This window comes from Nicotiana tabacum, chromosome 17, assembly GCF_000715075.1.
Source record: "Nicotiana tabacum cultivar K326 chromosome 17, ASM71507v2, whole genome shotgun sequence".
Taxonomy (NCBI): domain Eukaryota; kingdom Viridiplantae; phylum Streptophyta; class Magnoliopsida; order Solanales; family Solanaceae; genus Nicotiana; species Nicotiana tabacum.
The window spans coordinates 45,107,068-45,127,029 of NC_134096.1; the positions used below are offsets into that span (position 1 = coordinate 45,107,068).

Sequence of the window (19,962 nt, forward strand, 5' to 3'; positions counted from 1 at the left end):
CCCTTTGTCGTGCTTGTTATCGTGCTTGTCATGCCTGAAATCCATCAATTATTCGACCTCCACTATGGCTTGGTCTATATTTGCTACTTGCCGGCGTTGTAACTCCTGCTTAGCCCAATTTTGCAATCCGTCCATGAAGTGTAACAACGAGTCATCATTGGTCAATTTGGGGATTTGAAACATAAGGGTAGTGAACTCCTTGACATAGACATGTATGCTCCATGTTTGCTTCAACTTCCTAAGTTTGCGCCTTGCCTCGTACAAGACATTTTTTGGAAAGAATTGTCGCTTCAACTCGGCTTTGAACTGATCCTACGTGCTAATAGTACATATACCTTTATCCACATCGGCCATCTTCCTTCTCCACTATAGCATGGCAGTCTCTGAGAGGTACAACACCGCAATGTTGATCATGGCCTCGTCGTCCTTCACTTTGTCGTACTTGAAGTAGTTCTCCAAGTGCCAAAGGAAGTTTTCCACTTCTTGCACATCACGAACACCTTTGAACACCGGGAGTTTGGGAGCCTCGATCTAGGCCTCCATCATCACCACAACATTGTTGGCTGCCTCGGTCACGCCAGCACTAACATGCTCCTCGACTGACTCTATCTTTGCCTTCATAGCATCGATAGTACTCAAAGCCTCCATGAGTCTGCACTCTAAGGCAGTGATAGTTTGCCTTAGTTCCATCTTGGTCTGTTTACATCCCTCCAAGTCATTTCAGATGCTCTCAATCTATTCAAGAGTGTGCCCCTCAAGAACGCTAAGGGTGCCTTCCACCTTCCCCAAGCGTTGGCCAAAGATCTCTACGACGTCCATCCCCGCGTTCATCTTCATCACCCATTCTTTACCGAGCGAGACGTCCTCAGGAAGGACCTCCACTTCATCCTCGTTCGCCTCAGTGGCAGATGGTTCTTGGGATGTAAGCCCTTCGTTTGACACAACCTCGGGTGGCACCTCCTGGCCCTTGTTGGTGGCATTTCTCTTTTTGTTACGGCCGCTCTTGCCAGCAGCATCCTGGATGACGTTGGCTTGGGTGTTGGTAGCGTTAATTTCTCCGCCATTCACTATTCCCTTAGTCGCAACCTTTGCTCTGATACCACGTTGTCACGTCCTTAGTCGTTAACTAAGTACATGTGCGGCACTTGAAAATTTGCTCACGTTCTTGCTATGCCAAGTCAGCCTTACTACACTCAAGATCGCTAAGAGAATGGTAGAAAGAACACAAGAGAATTGTTAAATGAAGCTTTTTATTAGAGAGAACTTGAATTGTTTGCTTGATGAATTACAAATAAATGACCTCTTTTATATACTAGTCTCCTAGGGGCTAGTGTGTAAATATTAATTGTTACACAAGTCCTTAATATTTACAAGATAAGGGCTTTCTCTAGAATTCTCTACAAGCCTAGAAGATTCCAAGAACTTTCCTAGCAAATCCATAAACATCTAGGATCTTCCAAAGGAAATGTCCATACTTCTCTAGAATCTTCTCACAAATGCAAGCATTCCTCTTATGTAAGCTACCACATGGCATTAATATATACCAAATGGCGCTTATGTTGCATAATGACATGGCGAGTTATCACACATATCCATAAAAATTTGTAGTATGACCATACCATATAGTTTTAATGCATCTTTTTGCATCATTAGGTCCACATCCTTCAGATTCGATAATGATAGCATACCAATACCACACTTCTCTGTTTAACCAGCTTGGTTTCAAATGTGCATTCTTACACCCACATTTATAACCATGCATTAACCAATCATCTATACATGATCATGTTCTTTGCTTTTGGCATGAAGACCAATGAGATAGTATCTTTCACAAATATAGGGGAAAAGATCAATTGAACCATATTTGAAATGATCTATCTATAACACCTTAGCTCTAGCGTTTAGGGTTCAGGATTAATATTCAACAACAGTCTTTTTGTCAGGATTATAACATGCACACCCTACCAAACTATAGTTAAATAATGCAGGAAAACATGAACTTACAATAAGTGAATGGGCAATCCTAAAAAGAAAAGTGTGCATGTCACTCCTCCAAATTAGGGTACACATGTGATCAGCACCTAATGCCATTAACAAGCATACCACTATAACTATCTCATTGTGTCATGAATTATACGATACAATGTTTAGATAAAATATTCATATTTTTTTCACAAAAATAAATATAAGTTCCATAATTTCAAAACAATATGCAAGATAAATATGTTTATTACAAACCACAATCTTATGCATATAAGTAGACCTTCCCACAAAACGTGTCATGGAACCTCTAACGATATACATGAGAATAGGCAATCATAAAGTAGCTTCCACGATAAGAGGATGGAGCTCACCAAAAGTAATGAAGTAGGAGTGCTAGCAACCTAACTCGTCTCACCGCCAAGAGTAACAGTATCTTTATAGCACATGATCCCCATGCATCAAAGAAAAGGGTGTAACGATTCGGCCAGACGTCTTGTGTATTTGAGCTCCTTTCCCCTATTTGATGCTTTTTGTATGCGTATTTGCTATTGTATGACTTGCGGGGATAGTTGATTTGGTTTCGGAGAAGTTTTGGATTGAATTGGAACACTTAGTTCCTAGTTTAGAAGTTTAATTTGGAAGTATTGATCAAATTTGACTTTTATGTATTTGACCTCGGATCGAAATTTTGATATTCGTTAGGTCCGGATGATAATTTTGTACTTAGGCGTATGTCTGAATTTGGATTTGGAGGTTCCTAGATTGATTTGACTCTAATTGGCGAAAGTTGGCAATTTGAAGGTTTTGAACTTCATAGGTTTGACCCATAGTTGACTTTGTGATTATCGATATCCGTTTGGGATTTCGAGTCTTGAAAAAGGTTTGTATGGTGATTTATGACTTATGTGTAAAATTTGGGGCCATTCCGAGTTGTTTAGACGTGTTTGGTGTAAGTTTGGAATTTGAAAGTTGGATTAGTTCATTAAGTTTGAATTGAGGTGTGATTCGTGATTTTTGATATTATTTTGTGTGATTTGAGGTCTCAAGTAGGTCCGTGTTTTATTTTGAAATTTATTGGTGTGATTGAACAGGGTCTCGGAGTTCTAAGGTGTGTTTCAGGGTGGTTTCAGATCATTTCCCGTGTTATGGAACAGTTGGTTTTTTTGGTATTCATCGCGATTGCAAAGTGTGTTTTATGGATGACATTCTTTTGTTTTTCGTGTTTGCATTGGGGATGTCGCGATCGCGGACTGTTAGGGAACTGAAGCTTCGCATTCGCGTTAAAGGGATCGCCATCGCATTAGGTTGTGTCAAGCTGGGAGGTCAGGTGGCTTAGTCTTCGCGTTCACGGGTAGTCGTAGGCTTAATTGTTGGTGAAGCGCGATCGCGGGCTAGGAATCGCGTTCGCGTAGGGTCTTCTGGAGGCAGAAGTTTACTTGTGCTTCGCGATTGTGAAGTAGGTCTCGCTATCATGAAGGGGAATCACTGGGCACACTTAAGTACTCTATTTTCGAGGGTTTGAGTTATTTTATCATATTTTGAGATTTTTATTTTATTTTATTTATTTTTTGCCTAAGGGCTAATATATAAATAAAATCCCAAAAATGGGTCCAATGCTTACAAGATGTCCAAACCAAAAACCAAAATAGAAGTTGCATGAAGCCACTAGCTATTAAAAAAGATTTAAAAAAAAAGCTAAAATCTAATTAACTAACTATTACAACAAGATAAGTTGAATGCTTCCTTCTCCTATCAGTGTATGTGAATCCAATTGTCATTGGCAAATACCAAGCAGCACCTATCAAGTTCTCACCAGGCACCAGGGTATATTGTCCATAGTCTAAAATGAATTTCAAACATCTCCAGCGCAGAGTTGAAGTCCGCATCATCCTCTAAGTGTCGCTACTATATGATCTCCATATGCAGTGGATTGATTTTGTTCAAGTATTAATCATGTGCTCACTCATCAAGATTAATGTGTAGAAGAGGAGTCTGGCTTTAGGCAGGCTTTGCAAGGCAAAAGACAGGCTTGAGCTGGCTTTAGGCAGGCTTTACAAAGCAAAGGCCACGCATGCGCTGGCTTTAGGCAGGCTTTGCAAGGCAAAAGCCAGGCATGAGCTGGCTTTAGCCAGGCTTTACAAGGCAAAAGTCAGGCATGAGCTGGCTTTAGGCTAGCTTTACAAGGCAAAATCCAGGAATGATCTGGCTTTAAGAAGACTTTGCAAGGCAAAGGCCAGCCTGTGCCTTTTTGTGATCTTGTAAGCACAGATCCTTCCCTACTAGAACCTTTAATGTAGACATCATTCAAAACATTGCTAAACCATCCTCAGATTGAGCTTGAAAGCATGCTAATACCACTGAGAAATGATTCAACAAACTCCAAAAATACCATATGATGGGTTCAGCATCTTCCTTAGCATTTGGACATATCAATTTCAGAGTCCAATATTGTGAAGCCATCAGTCTGGGGTTCTTCTCTTTGCTATCCTAATCCTAAGGTTAGGTGATTGAGATTTGTCTAGATTGATCAACCTCCTCTCTGCACTAGGCAGTTCAGAGAATGAATGAAACTCAGATGTACCTGCAAAAGAGAACACAATGTTAGCTATAAAATCCGCCACTGAGTTGCCTTCTCTGAACACATGTTGAAAGATCACATTGAAGTTGTCCTTCATCTCTATAATTTTCTTCACATCCTGTGCAATTACCCAAGGAGGATCCCATTCCCCTTCTATCACCTTCTTCATCATCAATGAATCAGTCTCCAGTATTTTGAGATTGGGAGATCGGATTTGGGTGATTTTTTAGATGATTTCGCGATTTGTATTGGGGTAAGTGTTCTTGGCTCGGGTCTGATTATTATTCATGAATTCATCCTTGATTTTAGCATTTGATTGATGAATCTAAATGAGGAAAATTAGGTATTTTGGCAAAACTTTACTAAAATAAAAAATAGGGATTTGAACCCCGATTCGAAGTCGAATTTAGATAAAACTTGTATGGTTGGACTCATATTCGAATGGGTGTTCGGGATTTGTGATTTTTGTCAGGTTTGGGAGGCGAGCCACGGTTGAACTTTTGGTTGAATTTTTAATTTTTGATAAATATCGAAATTTTATTACTTAAAATCGATTTCAATAGCTGTGTTTGGTATTATTGAGTTGGTTTTTGCTAAATTTGACCCGTTCGGAGGTCGATTTGAGAGGCAAGAGCTTGTTAGAGCATTGATTTGGCTTGTTTAAAGTAAGTATCTTGCCTAACCTTGTGTGGGGGAATACCTCTTAGGATTTGGCCTTAATTGCCTATTTGTGTTAGGTGAAAAGCGACGTGTACATGGGGTGAGGAGTGTATATACGGGTGTTATGTGTGGCGTATGACCGGATTAGACCTTAGGTTATTAATATGCCTTAATTTTGGGATGTATTGTATAAGAAACATGCCCAATCACTTTGTGACTATGTGAACATGATCACTACACTTGTTTTAGCCGTAGTAATGCTTTATTTGTTAAATACCCATCCATATTTTACTATTTTTATGTCCTTGTTGATAAATTATGAACTCATATCTATGATAAAACTTTGGTATTATTATTTTGTAATTGTTGTGGCACATGTGAACATATTGGCCGGAGTAATATGAGTGCCTATTGTGATATTGTCAGGGCAGAGCGATACAGGTGGCTATTGTGATATTGTCAGAGCGGAGCGATACGGGTAGTTATTGTGATATTGTCAAGGCGGAGCGATATGGGTTGATATTGTAATTTTGTCGGGGTGGAGTAATACGGGGCTATTGTTGTTATGATAAAAATGTGGGCACGGGGTGCCATTTGTATGTGTTTCTATGTGATGACTTGTTGTTGAAGTTGAGCCTTTACTTGCATTGAATTGTTATCACTTATTCTGATGAGATTATTGCTATTATTTTTCTGATATACTAATTTGTTGCCAGTCTTTGATTTATTGCACAAGTTATTTGACTAGTGAGTTTTACATGACTTTAATGGCGTCACTACTTTACCGAGGTTAGTCTTGATACTTACTAAGTACCGACCATAGTATACTCATACTACACTTTTGCAAATTATGTATGTGCAGATCCAGGTGTTGGAGGTAGCGGATCTAGGCAGTGAGAATTTCATTGACCGCAAGGATTCAAGGTAGAATTGCATTGACTGTCGCAGTCCCTTGGAGTCCTATCTTTACATTGATACTGTCATTTTTTATATTCGAACAGTATTGTATTTTGAGATATTCGTATGTATTCAGTTAAAGCTCATACTGTGTACTACCTAGTTCTGGGGAGATGCTTTGATTATCGCCACTTTGGCTTGTATTACCTATATTTCCGTATTTATGTTAAACTTTGTTTTATTATATCATATTTTGTTGATTTAAATATTGATAAGTGATCGGCTTACTTAGTTTAGAGTAGACTTGTTAATCGGGTCGGGCTGACCCGTTTACAGCCCGGTTCAGCCCGGGTAAGCCCAGTACTGTAGCATGGGGGCGGGCTGGGACGGGTTGGGCGGGGAGTGGGTTTCAAACGAATAATTTTTTGATACCAGTACACCGGAACCCGCTAAGCCCGTTAATCCGTTAACGGGTTGTTAACGGGCTATAGCCCGGTTCAGTCCGTTAACCCGTTAATGGGTTGTTAACGGGCTACAGCCCGGTTCAGCCCATTTTTTAACGTATTTTTTAAAAAAAATAAAAATAAAAAATTAATGGACCAACTGAAACTCCTGATATTGACACTTGTATTTCTGATCTACACAAACATTTAGAAACATTATATAATTATTATGCTAATATTGTTGATGCTTCTTCTGCTGTAGATGCAAATATTCCTTCAAGTTCAGTTTCAACATCTGGGACCAGTGCTTTGGATGATAATGATGGTGTTGAAGATTATTTGATTTGGTCTACACTAGGGGAGCATCAACAAACCAGTAGTAGGAATATTGATGAACTTCAATTCTACTTACAAAAGTCAATAGAGCCCCGCACAAAGGAATTTCTACCACTGGGTTGGTGGAGGAGCAACTCAAATAAATTTTCTGTTCTTTCGGCATGGCTCGAGACGTGCTAAATGTGCTGATTTCAACAGTCGCATCAGAGAGCGCATTTAGCCAAGCAAGGCAGCAACTAGGAGATACCCGTCATTCATTGGGTAGCAACGCTTTGAAAATTCTAGTGTGCTATAACGACGAAATCAAGGGCGTGACGAGGTAGATGAAGCGGAGGACCAAGAAATTGGAGATATAATGGTTTATGATGCTGATTCAACCAATGCCGGAAACCAAGAACCTCATGTTGACATGGATGAACTTACAAAAATGATGCAAAGCATGTGATGTACTATTTTTTTTTTTTTGTAATTGTTGTAAACTTTTAATTTGCAAGTTCAAAAATAACAAAATCAAAAAAGAACTTGCAACTTAATTTGAAGTATTATATATTATTCAATAAAAATATCAAATGAAAATTTTCGGAGTTTGATCCTTACATATTGTCTATTGGTCTTATTAAATAATTTTTTGTAGCCACTTACTTTCAAATTTTAATTTTAAAATTATAAATTTCAAATTTAAAACTTTAAACTTCAAAGTTTAATTCTAAGCCTTAAAAGTTTGCAAACACTTAAGTATCAATAACATTGAATAAGAAAAATAAAATTTACTTTAAAAAAAAAAAAACATTTACGGCCCGGTCCAGCCCGCTAAGCCCGAACCCGGACGAAAAAAAAAAACCCGAAAAAATACAGCCCACAACGTTAAACGGACGGGCTATTTTTTTTTTGTCCAGCCCGTCCCAGCCCGCCCGTTAAACACTCATAGTTTAGAGACTAGGTGTTACCACAACCCCTATGATAAGATTTGGGTCGTGACAAAGGGATAGAGTACAATCTAAACAATTATACCCTGTAAATATCAATGACTCCTCCTGATAAAGCGATACTTTAGGGGTTCCAATCTAAATATCATTGACTACACTAGTATTCTTTTTTAAAATTGTACCCGGTAAATATCATTGACTACACTAGAATCATTGGAGTTCCAATCTTCTAGAAAGGACTGCTACATTGAAGAGGGGCGTGAAAACGTGACCCCAAAGTTTGAAAGGAAATCAATGCCTCTTTAGCACGGTTTGAAATTGAGATGAACCCTAATATATATATATATATATAATGAGTTTTTCAAAGTGGAAAATCGCATGTGATTGTTTTCAAATGGATGACGATGTCAAAAATTAGACTGTCTTCAGATATTTTTGCAGCAAATGTCAAATATGGATTTTTATTAGCTATTTCATGTAGTACCCCTTTTTTCTCATTGCCGGTAGTGATTTTGGTTGTGGAAGCCCCAGCACATTTGGAGATTAATCAAGTGTTATTTAGATAAAATATACGGAAAAGTACTATCAGAAATAGTTTAAAATTATCCTCTGTTTAAGTATTCGTTCATAACTGTCCTTTTGCACAAATATACCCCTAAATTTAACGGTGGGACACGTAGCATCACAAGAATTGAAAACCCAACCTAAGTTTTTATATCTGGTTCTCTTTAGAGACCCTATCCGGTTTAGAAACCCACCCATTTTTTCTAAATCCAACTAAAAGAAAATAAAAGAGAATACCATGAAAACAAAAATCCCCCACCTATCATCTTCCCCCATTTCACCTTTTTCTTCTCTTGCAACTAATTCCTCCTTTTATTTTCATACCCATGAGAATCCCTCAGTCTAAAATACATAAGAATAAGAAGAAAAAAAGTCTCACTCTGTTCCAAACAACAAAATCATGTGTATCTATTAATACCCAAATCATCCCTACATAAAATGCCCACTCCATTCAGCGTCTTCAGCAGTCGATGGAAACTCAATTTCCTGCTAGGAGTAAGATCTGTTGTTTTCTTAATTTTTGAATTATTCTATTTAAGCATTTAGAGGAAAGAAAAGGTTGAACAGATACTTTACGTTTTTACTTGTTCAGATTATACTAATTTAAAAAACCTTTGTTAAATGAAGTAATTTCGGTTCGTTCTTTTCATTTAATAAGCTGGGTGTTCAGCCATGGTGTTATTCTTGTCATTTAATCTTGATTTTCTATACATGTTTTTGGATACGGATAGTTTGCTACTTCTCGCTGGTGGGATGTTTTATTTAGGAAGGAGAATTCAAGGTTTCGCGCCATTTCTGTGCGGTAATTTGTCAAATAATAGTCCAAATATAGAAGAGATAGAGGAGAAAAAAGACAGATTTCTACTTTGAGAGTTTAATTAAGTGAGGACACGTGGAGATCTGTTAGGGCTAAGGTCAATTTTACCTACTTTGTTAACTTTAGGAGTAGATTTGGACAAAAGATATAACATAGGACAAATGTAAACTATATACCATAATATAAGGGTAAATTCGGACTTTCTCCCTATAAAAATTAGGGGTTGTAATGCCACGTGTCCTACCGTTAAACCCAGATGTATATTTGTATAACAGTGAAGACAACTATAGATGGATAATTCGTTAAAGGGGTAATTTTAAATTATTTTTAATAGTATAGGAATATATTTGGTCCTTTTCCGTAAAATATAACATCGAAATTTATTCAGTCAACACAATAAATTTCAATCAATGAAAAATTATGATCCAACACATCCAAAGTTTGCTTAGGTCCAGAATTGAAGTAAATACTCAGAACAACTTCTCCACTTGTTTGCGTTTTCTATAATCTCTAAAATATATGGTAAAGTTGTTAAAAAAAGATTTGTTTAACAACAAAGTAAAACTATATCCTAGACTAACATTGTCTGCCGTTTTCTTTTTCTATTTCTTGACAAGTTACCACAATGTTTTAAAAAGCTTTTTGGGGGCTCGCCCTTGGGCGGGGCACTTTCAAAACGCCTTGAGACTCACGCGTGGGGTTTAGTTCCGTGAAGCTTACACTTCAAACATCCCATTGTGCGCTCATAACATGCCTAACATGGGACTCGCCCAACAGTTCTTACTCAAATTATATGTCAAAATTCCTAATTAGCATTGTAAAAGGGCAGCCCGATGCACTAAACTCTCGCTATATGCAGGGTCCGGGGAAGAGGCAGACCACAAGGGTCTATCGTACGCAATCTTACCCAACATTTCTGCAAGAGGCTGTTTCCACGGCTCGAACCCGTGACCTCCTGGTCACATGGCAGCAACATTGTAGACCCTCCAAATTCTTTAACAAATGAAAGATTAAAGTTGTATTCATCTACTATAAGATTGAGAGCACCTTAAATAATGAGATATTATATTGCATATTTAGTAACTGAGAACAACATGAGAGTAAATATATTTTGAATAGTCTTCTAAAATAGATAGCCAATCACTTGATATTGCCCATCATGTCTTAGATTTTATCTCTCAAAATTATCAAACTTTTAATATTTTATTATTTGAAAGTAATTTTGTATTTGTTCATAAAGGAGTAATATTTTAACTTATAGAACATGTGAAGTTTATTAATTATTAACTTTTAGGAAGGTAAAATATTTATTTAATAATATTTATTAAGAAAGTATGATTTTCTTATTATTTGAAAGTTAAGATACTATAGTTGATTTATATTTCGTAGTAACATAAACATTATTGATTGTTTATGCTGGTACAAACATGCTAGATATTTTATTTTTTATGAGTTTCTTTAATCATTTGTAATATTTTCTTAAACTTTTAATGTACTTTCTATAAATTTTATATTATTATGCTTTTTATTAATTTATAAATAAAAAAATTTAAAATACATGTTGCGCCTCGTTATAGGTAAAACGCTCCGCCGCACGCCCCGCCTTTTAAAACACTGGTTTCTATCAAACGGATTAATTTCAGTTACAATCAGCTTAACCTTAAACGAATCTTTCTAATTTTTTTATTATTTAATCACTGTCTCGCAATACATAATATTTGAGTTCTGCTGCTCCAATCTTAACTTAATTGGGCAAAGCTTATTAACCTATACATAGTTTTTTGGGAGTAACAGCGTCCAATTATCAATGATAAGTTGGGGGTAAGAGGTCGTAGGAAATTCCAACTATTTACAGACTAAACAAACAAAAGAGTACATAGTCTACATATTCTACTGGGTATTTCAGAGTAAACAACGCGGCTCCCATTTTCCTGACTTCAAACCCAGTAACAGCACAGCATGAAAAGCAAGCAACGTCTGGAAATGATGGGTGATGTTCACGGAATGAATGGAGCGATAGAGATGATAATACTTAAGTACAGCATGATGCAGCTTGTGATCCTTGCGCTGGTTTGTCGACTAGTACCATTCCTGCCGGATTTTGTGCAGGTTGAGCTCTAGGCAACCGTTTAGCTGTAGGATTCCAACTCAGAAGTTAGGGCAGCAGGTACTAAAGAGAAATTTAACTTCTCTGACATGCAAAATAGAAGTGAGACCTCCTAAAACCACAGTCTGGGAAGTAACAACCAAAATATAAAACATAAACAATAAATGTTATAAGTAAAATCAAATTACGGTGGATGTCTATCTTCCTCTCAAATGCTTAATGACATATTCAATGACACATTTTTTCATGCCTATATAAAGGCATTGTAATAGATGGAAAGAAAACACAATTGAAGAAGAAATAAAATCTCTTCCTTCTCTCTATTTCCATTTCTTGTTCATGTTTTACTAAATTGCTTTTATTTTATAACACGTTATCAGTACGAAATTCTACCGTCTCAAGAAGCTCTTTGAGAAGACTAAGGTATAATTTTTCTCCTCTTTTAACTATGACTGATATTATGAAAAGAAAGTTCGTTGCCCTTGAAATTTGGGCAAGAACTATATGACATGGGTGTTGGATGCTAAAATCCATTTAGATGCAATGGGTCTTGGAGACGCCATTAAAGATAGAAATAAAGCATCTACCCAAGACTTTGTTAAGGCCTTGATTTTCTTGCGACATCACCTTGATGAAGGGTTAAAAATAGAATATCTCACAGTCAAAGATCCACTTGTTTTGTGGAATGGCTTAAAGGAAAGATATGACAACTTAAAGTTGGTCACTCTTTACAAGCACGATATGATTGGGCTCATCTGAGACTCCAAAACTTTAAGTCTGTTTCTAAATATAATTCTGCGATGATCAGAATTACTTCTAAGTTGAAACTCTGTGGAAATAGTATCAGTGACTATGATATGCTTGAAAAAACGTTCACAACGTTTCATGCCTCCAATATGGTCTTGCAACAGCAGTACCGAGAGAAAGGTTTCAAGAAGTACTCTGAGTTGATTTGTCTTCCTTTTGTGGCTGAACGAAACAACGACTTGCTTATGAGAAATCACGAAAATCGACCCACTAGGTCTACACCATTGCCTAAAGTGGATGAGGTGTATTCCCATTATGCTAAGCGTGGAAAAGGTCGTGGCCCTGTTCGTGGCCGTGGCCAATGAAGAAATTTTCCTAGTGTTAATCATTCTCCAAAGAAAAGTAACTTCCAAAAGTGTAAAGGGAAAGATGAGAAATCAAAGACAAAGGGTTCAGAAACTGAATGCTATCGTTGCGGTGGAAAAGGCCATTGGGCAAATATTTGTCACATACCAAAACATTTGGTTGAGCTTTATCAAGCATCTCTAAAGAATAGATGTCCTGAAACTAATTTTGTCTATGACAATGAATTTGACATCACCCACCCACCTGGATATGGCAGACTTTTTTTAGCACCCTGATGGAAAAATAGACCACTTGATCGGTGATGGATCCGTGGTTAAAGATGATTGAGTAGTTTGATTAATGTTTTTTTTTTTTTGCATATTCGTAGTAACTAGTGAATAAACATCATGTAATCACACTTCTTTACATGAGTAGTAGTCATTAGTATCAATTAGTACTATATATTTTATGGAATAGTATTAGTTCGTTTTAATTAAATATAGTTCTAGTATTCTATAACAGATTTGTACGCACTTATAATATTTGTGTTCAAGGTTTGTCTGCCTATAATATTTGTGTTCAAGGTTTGTCAGCCTATAATATTTGTGTTCAAGCAAATGATTTTTCTAAAACATACTTATTGGTAAAATTATTTGACATTGTTTTGTTGTTTTCTTAAACGTCAATTTTTAAAGCAAATGAATAGAAATGGCTTGCGTCATATTTATAGCTTGCGTCATTGATTCACGTAATTAGCTATTTCTCTCTACACATCTATTTAATTCTCAATATATATCCCTTAATCATTTCAACCAACTTATAACTTCTATACCTTTGAGTATTCATAATGGTGGGAGAGTTTGACTTATTATTTGTCTAAGTTTGCTCGAAATTGCATTAAAAGGTCATTATTGAATAATTAGTTTAAATTTATTTTTTTCTTTTTCTCTGAAAATACTAATATTTATTCATATACTTTTTTTTGTATGTTAAATCATGGGACGCAAATATGGATATCTCTTGGATCAAAGTTCAATTGTAAAAATATTTGCTTAATTGATTCATGTACGACACATACAATATTCAAAGAGAAGAAATATTTCTCTCATTTAAGTATGTGTAAGGCAAATACTACTACAATTTTTGGTAGTAGTAATCTAATTGAATGCTCTGGAAAAGCTACTATAATTCTGCCTAATGGAACAATACTTATTATAGAGAATGCAATGTTCTCCTCCAAGTCCAAGAGGAACTTGTTGAGTTTTAAAGATATCCGTCGAAATGGATTTCATATTGAGACAATAGATGAGAATAATCTATATTTGTGGACCTATTCACCCACATAGTGGTTCATTTAGATATTTTATGGTCTTAATAGATGCATCTTCTAGATGGTCTCTCTATCTCCATTTTTTGTTCATGTATTACTAAATTGCTTTTATTTCATAACAGAAATGGAGATAGAAGGAAGAGATTTGAATTTTTATGGTTCCGTTAGCTCCGTTAGGCGATTTTGGACTTAGAAACGCGTCCGGAATGTGATTCGGAGGCACGTGGTAGAATTAGGCTTGAATTGGCGAAAGTTAGAATTTTGGCAATTTTTGGCCGGCAGTGAAAATTTCGATATCGGGGTCGGATTGGATTTCCGGAAGTTGGAATAGGTTCATGGTGTCATTTTTTACTTGTGTATAAAATTTGAGGTCAATCGGATGTGGTTTGGTAGGTTTCTGCGTCGTTGTGGAATTCGGAAGTTTAGAAATTCTTTAGGCTTGAATCCGGGTGTAATTTGGTGTTTTGATGTTGTTTTGAGGGATTCGAAGGTTCGACTAAGTTCGTATCGGGTTATAGGACTTGTTGGTATAATTGGTTGAGGTCCCGGAGGCCTCGGGGTGATTTCGGGTGGTTAACGGCTTGATGGAAGTTGAGGAACTTGCAGTTGAAGATGCTGTTATCGGTGTAACCGCACCTGCGGAGTGGGAACCGCAAGTGCGAGCCCGCAGAAGCGAAGGAGGAGCCGCAGATGCGGCTAAGGAGGACCTGGGCAGAGGACACAGGTGCGATGGCATTCCCGCACCTGCGATGGTCGCAGAAGCGGATGTAGGGGCGCAGGTGCGAGTTTGGACCGCAGGTGCGATGTAGTTCACGCACCCGCGAAGAGCGCAGATACGGTCACTTGATCGCAGGAGCGGAGGCAGTGTTTAGGGATTTTCCCGCAGAAGCGGGGCTTTGCCCGCAGATGCGGATATGGAGCTGCAGGTGTGAGCAGTCTGGGCAGAACCTATAAATAGAACACTTCGAGATTTTTCACCATTTTCATCATTTTTGAGCTCGGATTTTGGGGATTTTGAGAGAGATTTCTGAGTAATCACTGAGGTAAGTTTCTTGTGCCTATTTATCTTCAATAATGGTATTTCCCACCTAGTTGGTGAGTGTTTGAGGTGAGATTTGGGAGATTAGGGCTTGGGAATTGGAGAGTGAATTTTGGGGTTTTGGAGGAGCAATTTAGGTCGGATTTTGATAAATTTGGTATGGTTAGACTCGTGAGTGAATGGGCTTTCGGGTTTTGTGACTTTCGTCGGGTTTCGATACGTGGTCCCGGGAGGCGGGTAGAGCCGATTTCGGATTTTGGACTATATTTTAGTAGTTTTCTTGTGGAATTGATCCTTTTAGCCAATATTGATTATCTCGTACTGTTTGTGGCTAGATTCGGGGCATTTGGAGGCCGATTCGAGAGGCAAAGGCATTTCAGAGTAGGATTTCTGCGCGGTTGAGGTAAGTAACAGTCTTAAATCTGGTTTTGAGGGTATGAAACCCTGAGTATTGGTATGATGTGAATATTTGGAGGTGACGCACATGCTAGGTGACGGGCGTGTGAGCGTGCACCGTGTGGGATTGCGACTTGGTCCGTCCCGTGAGACTGTAAAGTCGAATAGCCATTTTTATTACTTGTTTATCCTTGCCTTTGAGTAATTGACTGCCTTTCATGTTAGAAACCATGCTTAGGCCATATGATATCACTGTTGGGACCCGCCGCGGTCGAATACTTATTGAATTGACTGTTAATTGTTGTTTTGTACTCAGTCACAGTCTTACGTGTGTGTTATATCTCTGTTCCCTCTCATTTCTTGTTAATACTTGTTGTATTCTCTGTTTGGGCTAATTATTATGATATTCTGTGAGCCCGAGGGGCTGGAGAGGTTAGTGATTGAGATAGGGCCTCAGCGCCGAGCTGCGAGCTGTGAGGTATATGGATCGGGTTGCACGCCGCAACAAGCCTTCGGGCTATATATATATTATTGGATCGGGTTGCACGCCGCAACAATATTGGATCGAGTTGCACACCGCAACAATATTGGATCGGACTGCACGCCGCAGCAATATAGCACTTGGGCTGAAGGAGCCCCTCCGGAGTCTGTACACACCCGGTGAGCGCAAGTACCTATTGAGAGTGTGTATTGAGGGCTGAGAGCCGAGAGTATGAGTTGTTGAGATAAGTTGAGTGACTGCTGTTTTGAGAGGCTGTACTTGCTTTTATTTATTGTTGCACTTAGTTGTTATCTGTTGTTGTTGTGAAATTTCTGGAAGATTCATATCTGGTTTACTTGAGCTCGAACTGATTTGACTTATACCACCGGATTTGAAAGCATGTTCACACTTTACTGAAAACTTTTGAAATGATCTGTATTTTTATAGTTCGTCACTGCTTCTCAGTTCCTTATTTAATTTTGTTACTTGCTGAGTTGGTTGTACTCATGCTACACCCTGCACTGCATGTGTAGATCCAAGTGTGTACGGTTCTGGCGGTCGCTGAGTTCATGCGCGGGCTGATTATCGAAGACTTACGAGGTAGTTGTCGGCGTCCACAGCCGTTGTTTCTCCTTTCTTATTATCTTTTCTCTCTTGTATTGGCATTTGGCACAGACTGTAATAGACTCTGTTTCTAGATTGGTTGTTAGATGCCCATGACTTAGTGACACCCCGATGTCGGACTATCATTCCGCACTTGTGTTTTGGGTTTTTATCCCGTTATTATGTAAACCTTTAGTTAGTTTAATTTCTTTAGCTCACTTCTGTTATATATTGAAAGCATATTGAGAATGTCGGCTTGCCTAGTTCCACGATAGGCGCCATCACGACTGGTTAGGTATTTGGGTCGTGACAATTGCATAGCACAAGGATAACAAGAAAGGAAACCTATAATTCAAGACTGACCCTGTACACAGTCAAATTTCAGAAGCCTGAGTAGTAGAATGTTTCACCTACTGTGGCATAAGCCACTGAAAAGAACAGATGAAAAACAAAGAGACCAATAAAAGGAAACATGCAAAGCACCAAAACAATGGAATATACCTATTTCGTAGAAAATATCATTGACATTGGTAGCAGTTTTCGCAGAGGTTTCCATGAAAAAAAGACCGTTTTCCTCTGCGTACAGACGTGCTTCCTGCAAAAGCCGTATCAAGAAAACTATATATCATGGACCACAAAACAGCAAAGAAATTTAACTACCCAATTAATGGTAAATTTTAGAAAATGGAAAGTGACTAACCCAGTAGAATAAGTTATTAATAACAAATGCCAAGTTCTGATTACATATCTTTTAATTGCGAGAAACTCAATTATAGAATAGCATTTCAAAAAAGGAAAGCCAGCAGACTTTTCCTTTATCTCTGGATTGCACGAGTTGATTCCTACAGACCACAAGAATGAGTGTTTCAATTTTACATTATTTGAACCGGGTATCTATAGGCCAGTGACATGTTTCTCTGTCAAAAATCAGTTATCCTCAATGTATAATAAAACTTAATAGACAAAATGAGAGCATTCATAACTACTTTTTACAAATTCCATAACAGTTTAGAGATAGGAAATGTGTAGAACTATACTATAGAATTGAGACCAGACACAATATGATGAAATCAATACAAGAATTGTGCTTCCAATCAGATGGTTGGACAAGTGCAATCAAAGTAACCTCAAATAAGAATATGGTAGGCATTACCATGTTTACCCACAAGGCAAGAAAGAAAGAAAGAAAGAAAGAAAGAAAGAAAACACTTACTTCTGCAGTCACCCTCCTCTTATCTTCTAGATCGGCTTTGTTTCCAGCAAGAGCCATGACCATGTTGGGATTACCTGTGCAATTGTCAAAAATACTTCACTTTACCGAAAAATATATTCAGATGAAGTTGTGATACCTTTAATAACCTTATTTGAGTCATAAGGAAATAAAGTAATGGAGTACAGGACAACACAGAGAAATGGATAAAAAAGATGTTTGTAGATCTCTATATTGTTTGCAATAAACTGATAAAGAAAAAATATTCTAACTTTTCGATTCGAATAAAGTAGATAACTTGACAGATAAGCACCTTGCTTCTGCAACTCTTGAACCCATTTCTTTGCTCGTGCAAATGACTCCTAAGTTAAGAAGGAAAAAGAAGATTACACCAAGAATGAAAATGATATTATCTAAATTGACATGCATAGACATAGGCACACACAATTAGACAGCACACATGCACAGCAAAGCGTGATGCTGCCCAATGCCAAGTGTTGGCCATAAGACGCCAAACAAATGAACTTTAGGAAAATGATCTTCTAGCTCCTTAAGATTTTAATAACATTTTTACAATTTTAGTGAAACGGCCATTCCTAAGAGAAAAACACTAACTTAAATTGTTTAAGACTTTATAATTGTCCCCCTTGAATTGAAATTTCTAGCTCCAACCCTGATGATAATGATAATTAAGCAGAAGCAAAATCGACAAAGGGAAAGCAAAAGCAAACATGAACAAATATTCTGCCTGTAGTCCTAATTCAACATGAATGACAAATCAAACTACTACTTTCATCCACTCAAGCCCAGCTGCTCTCCAGGGTCCAAAAATGTCCATAAAAGCATAAAGAGAACAAGTAAGTGAAGAACAAGCATAAATGCAGTTCTTGCAAGCTAATGCACAGAATGAAGCTACCTCTGTTACCGACTACTCTATTATTCCTTTCCACGTTGCAATACCAATGCATTCAGGCAACTAGCATAAAGCCAAAATTATTGCATTCATAAGACCCATTCAATTGCAATTTGATTACAGACTGAACATGAGGGCCAAACCCATGAGACTAAATTTATCAAGTGGGATAGTTATAAGCCCTTTAACGATCCTCATTGTAATCCATGTGGATCAAGTTGAAGCAGACCAATGAGCTGAATATATATTACTCTCTCTGTCCCAATTTATAAGATGCACTTGCTTTTTTAGTCCGAAAAAAAGAAGAAGATACTTTTCTATATTTATAAACAATTTAACTAAAAACTTCTCATTTGACCCCTTAATATACAATCACACCAATATCTAAGGTTTGGTTCAAAAAAATTTCTTTTTAACTTAAATCCCGTGTCCAGTCAAACAACATGACTTAGGGAGTACTATATATAGCTGACTCCAACTAGTTGTTGTTGATCAAAAGAATCTTACAGTGCTTGTGATGTCATACACGATGATAGCAGTTGCAGCACCTCTGTAGTACATAGGCGCTAAGCTGTGGTACCTCTCCTGACCAGCAGTATCCCAGATCTCAAACTTCACCGTTGCATTGTTAACTGACACCGTTGACGAAAAGAACGCCGCTCCGATCGTCGATTCCTGTGATCATCAACAAAATTACAAGGACTTGAGAACTAGGGGAAAAAACCCTAAAAAGTCAAAAATTGAAGGCTTGTAAAGAAGGGAAAATACCTGGAATTCAAGGAATTGACCCTTGACGAATCGTATAACCAAGCTTGATTTACCAGCTCCCATGTCCCCTAATAACACCTGAAGAGTCAATTAAATTCACCATCAAAATTTAATCCATAAATGATTAATAGAGAAAAAAAAGGCTTTTAACAGAAGCAATAAAAAGGATTTTACATAGGAATTGATGCTTGCATGAATTAGACTTACGAGTTTTGCATTGAGATTATTGTGACCGCTTGACGCCATGATCAAATGACTGATGAGGTAAAAATGAAGAATTTACAGTGTGTTTCTGAGATATTGAGTTGTAAGCTATTAAGAGACGAAATTAATGGAAGAGACAGTTGGAAGGCCTAAAACCTCCAATTGGAAGGAAGTGGAAAATTGACGCGGATAAATAAATAAAGAGCTTAGCTTGGCGCCTAACGTAAGCTGGAAGGCCTCAACAAAAGTTGAGCAAAATTCATTTATAGTCGCTCCGAGCCAAACTTATAACACTTGTTAACCCCAAATTACAATATACTTTTTATAGCCCAAAAATAATTATAATGACTAGCCACTGAATTATATATCTGACCCACAAGCACAAACACAGGTTCACTGGAAAAATAATTTTCGGCCCAAAATAATTTAGCCAGAAAACTTCACTGGTTGCAGCAGTGGCCGAATAATTCACGATCACCGGAAAAGCTATATACCGGCCAGATCTGCCGAAATCCAAATAGCAAGCAAACCATCTTTTAGATCTAGATTTTCATAATATCAAAATCCCCAAAAATAGTAAATAAAACGAGAAGAAAGAGTCGTCGGATTTAATAG

The 19,962-nt window shown here is 37.6% G+C and overlaps 1 protein-coding gene across 1 annotated transcript; it reads right to left on the reverse strand.

Annotated features, from left to right (window-relative positions):
- Positions 1-11,236: 11,236 nt before the first annotated feature.
- LOC107822982 (ras-related protein Rab5) lies at positions 11,237-19,389 on the reverse strand. Its single transcript, NM_001326111.1, is given in 7 exon segments — positions 11,237-11,337; positions 16,754-16,847; positions 17,466-17,539; positions 17,776-17,824; positions 18,883-19,050; positions 19,144-19,221; positions 19,351-19,389. Coding segments are annotated over 7 exon segments (603 nt in total).
- Between the last annotated feature and the right edge of the window lie 573 nt (positions 19,390-19,962).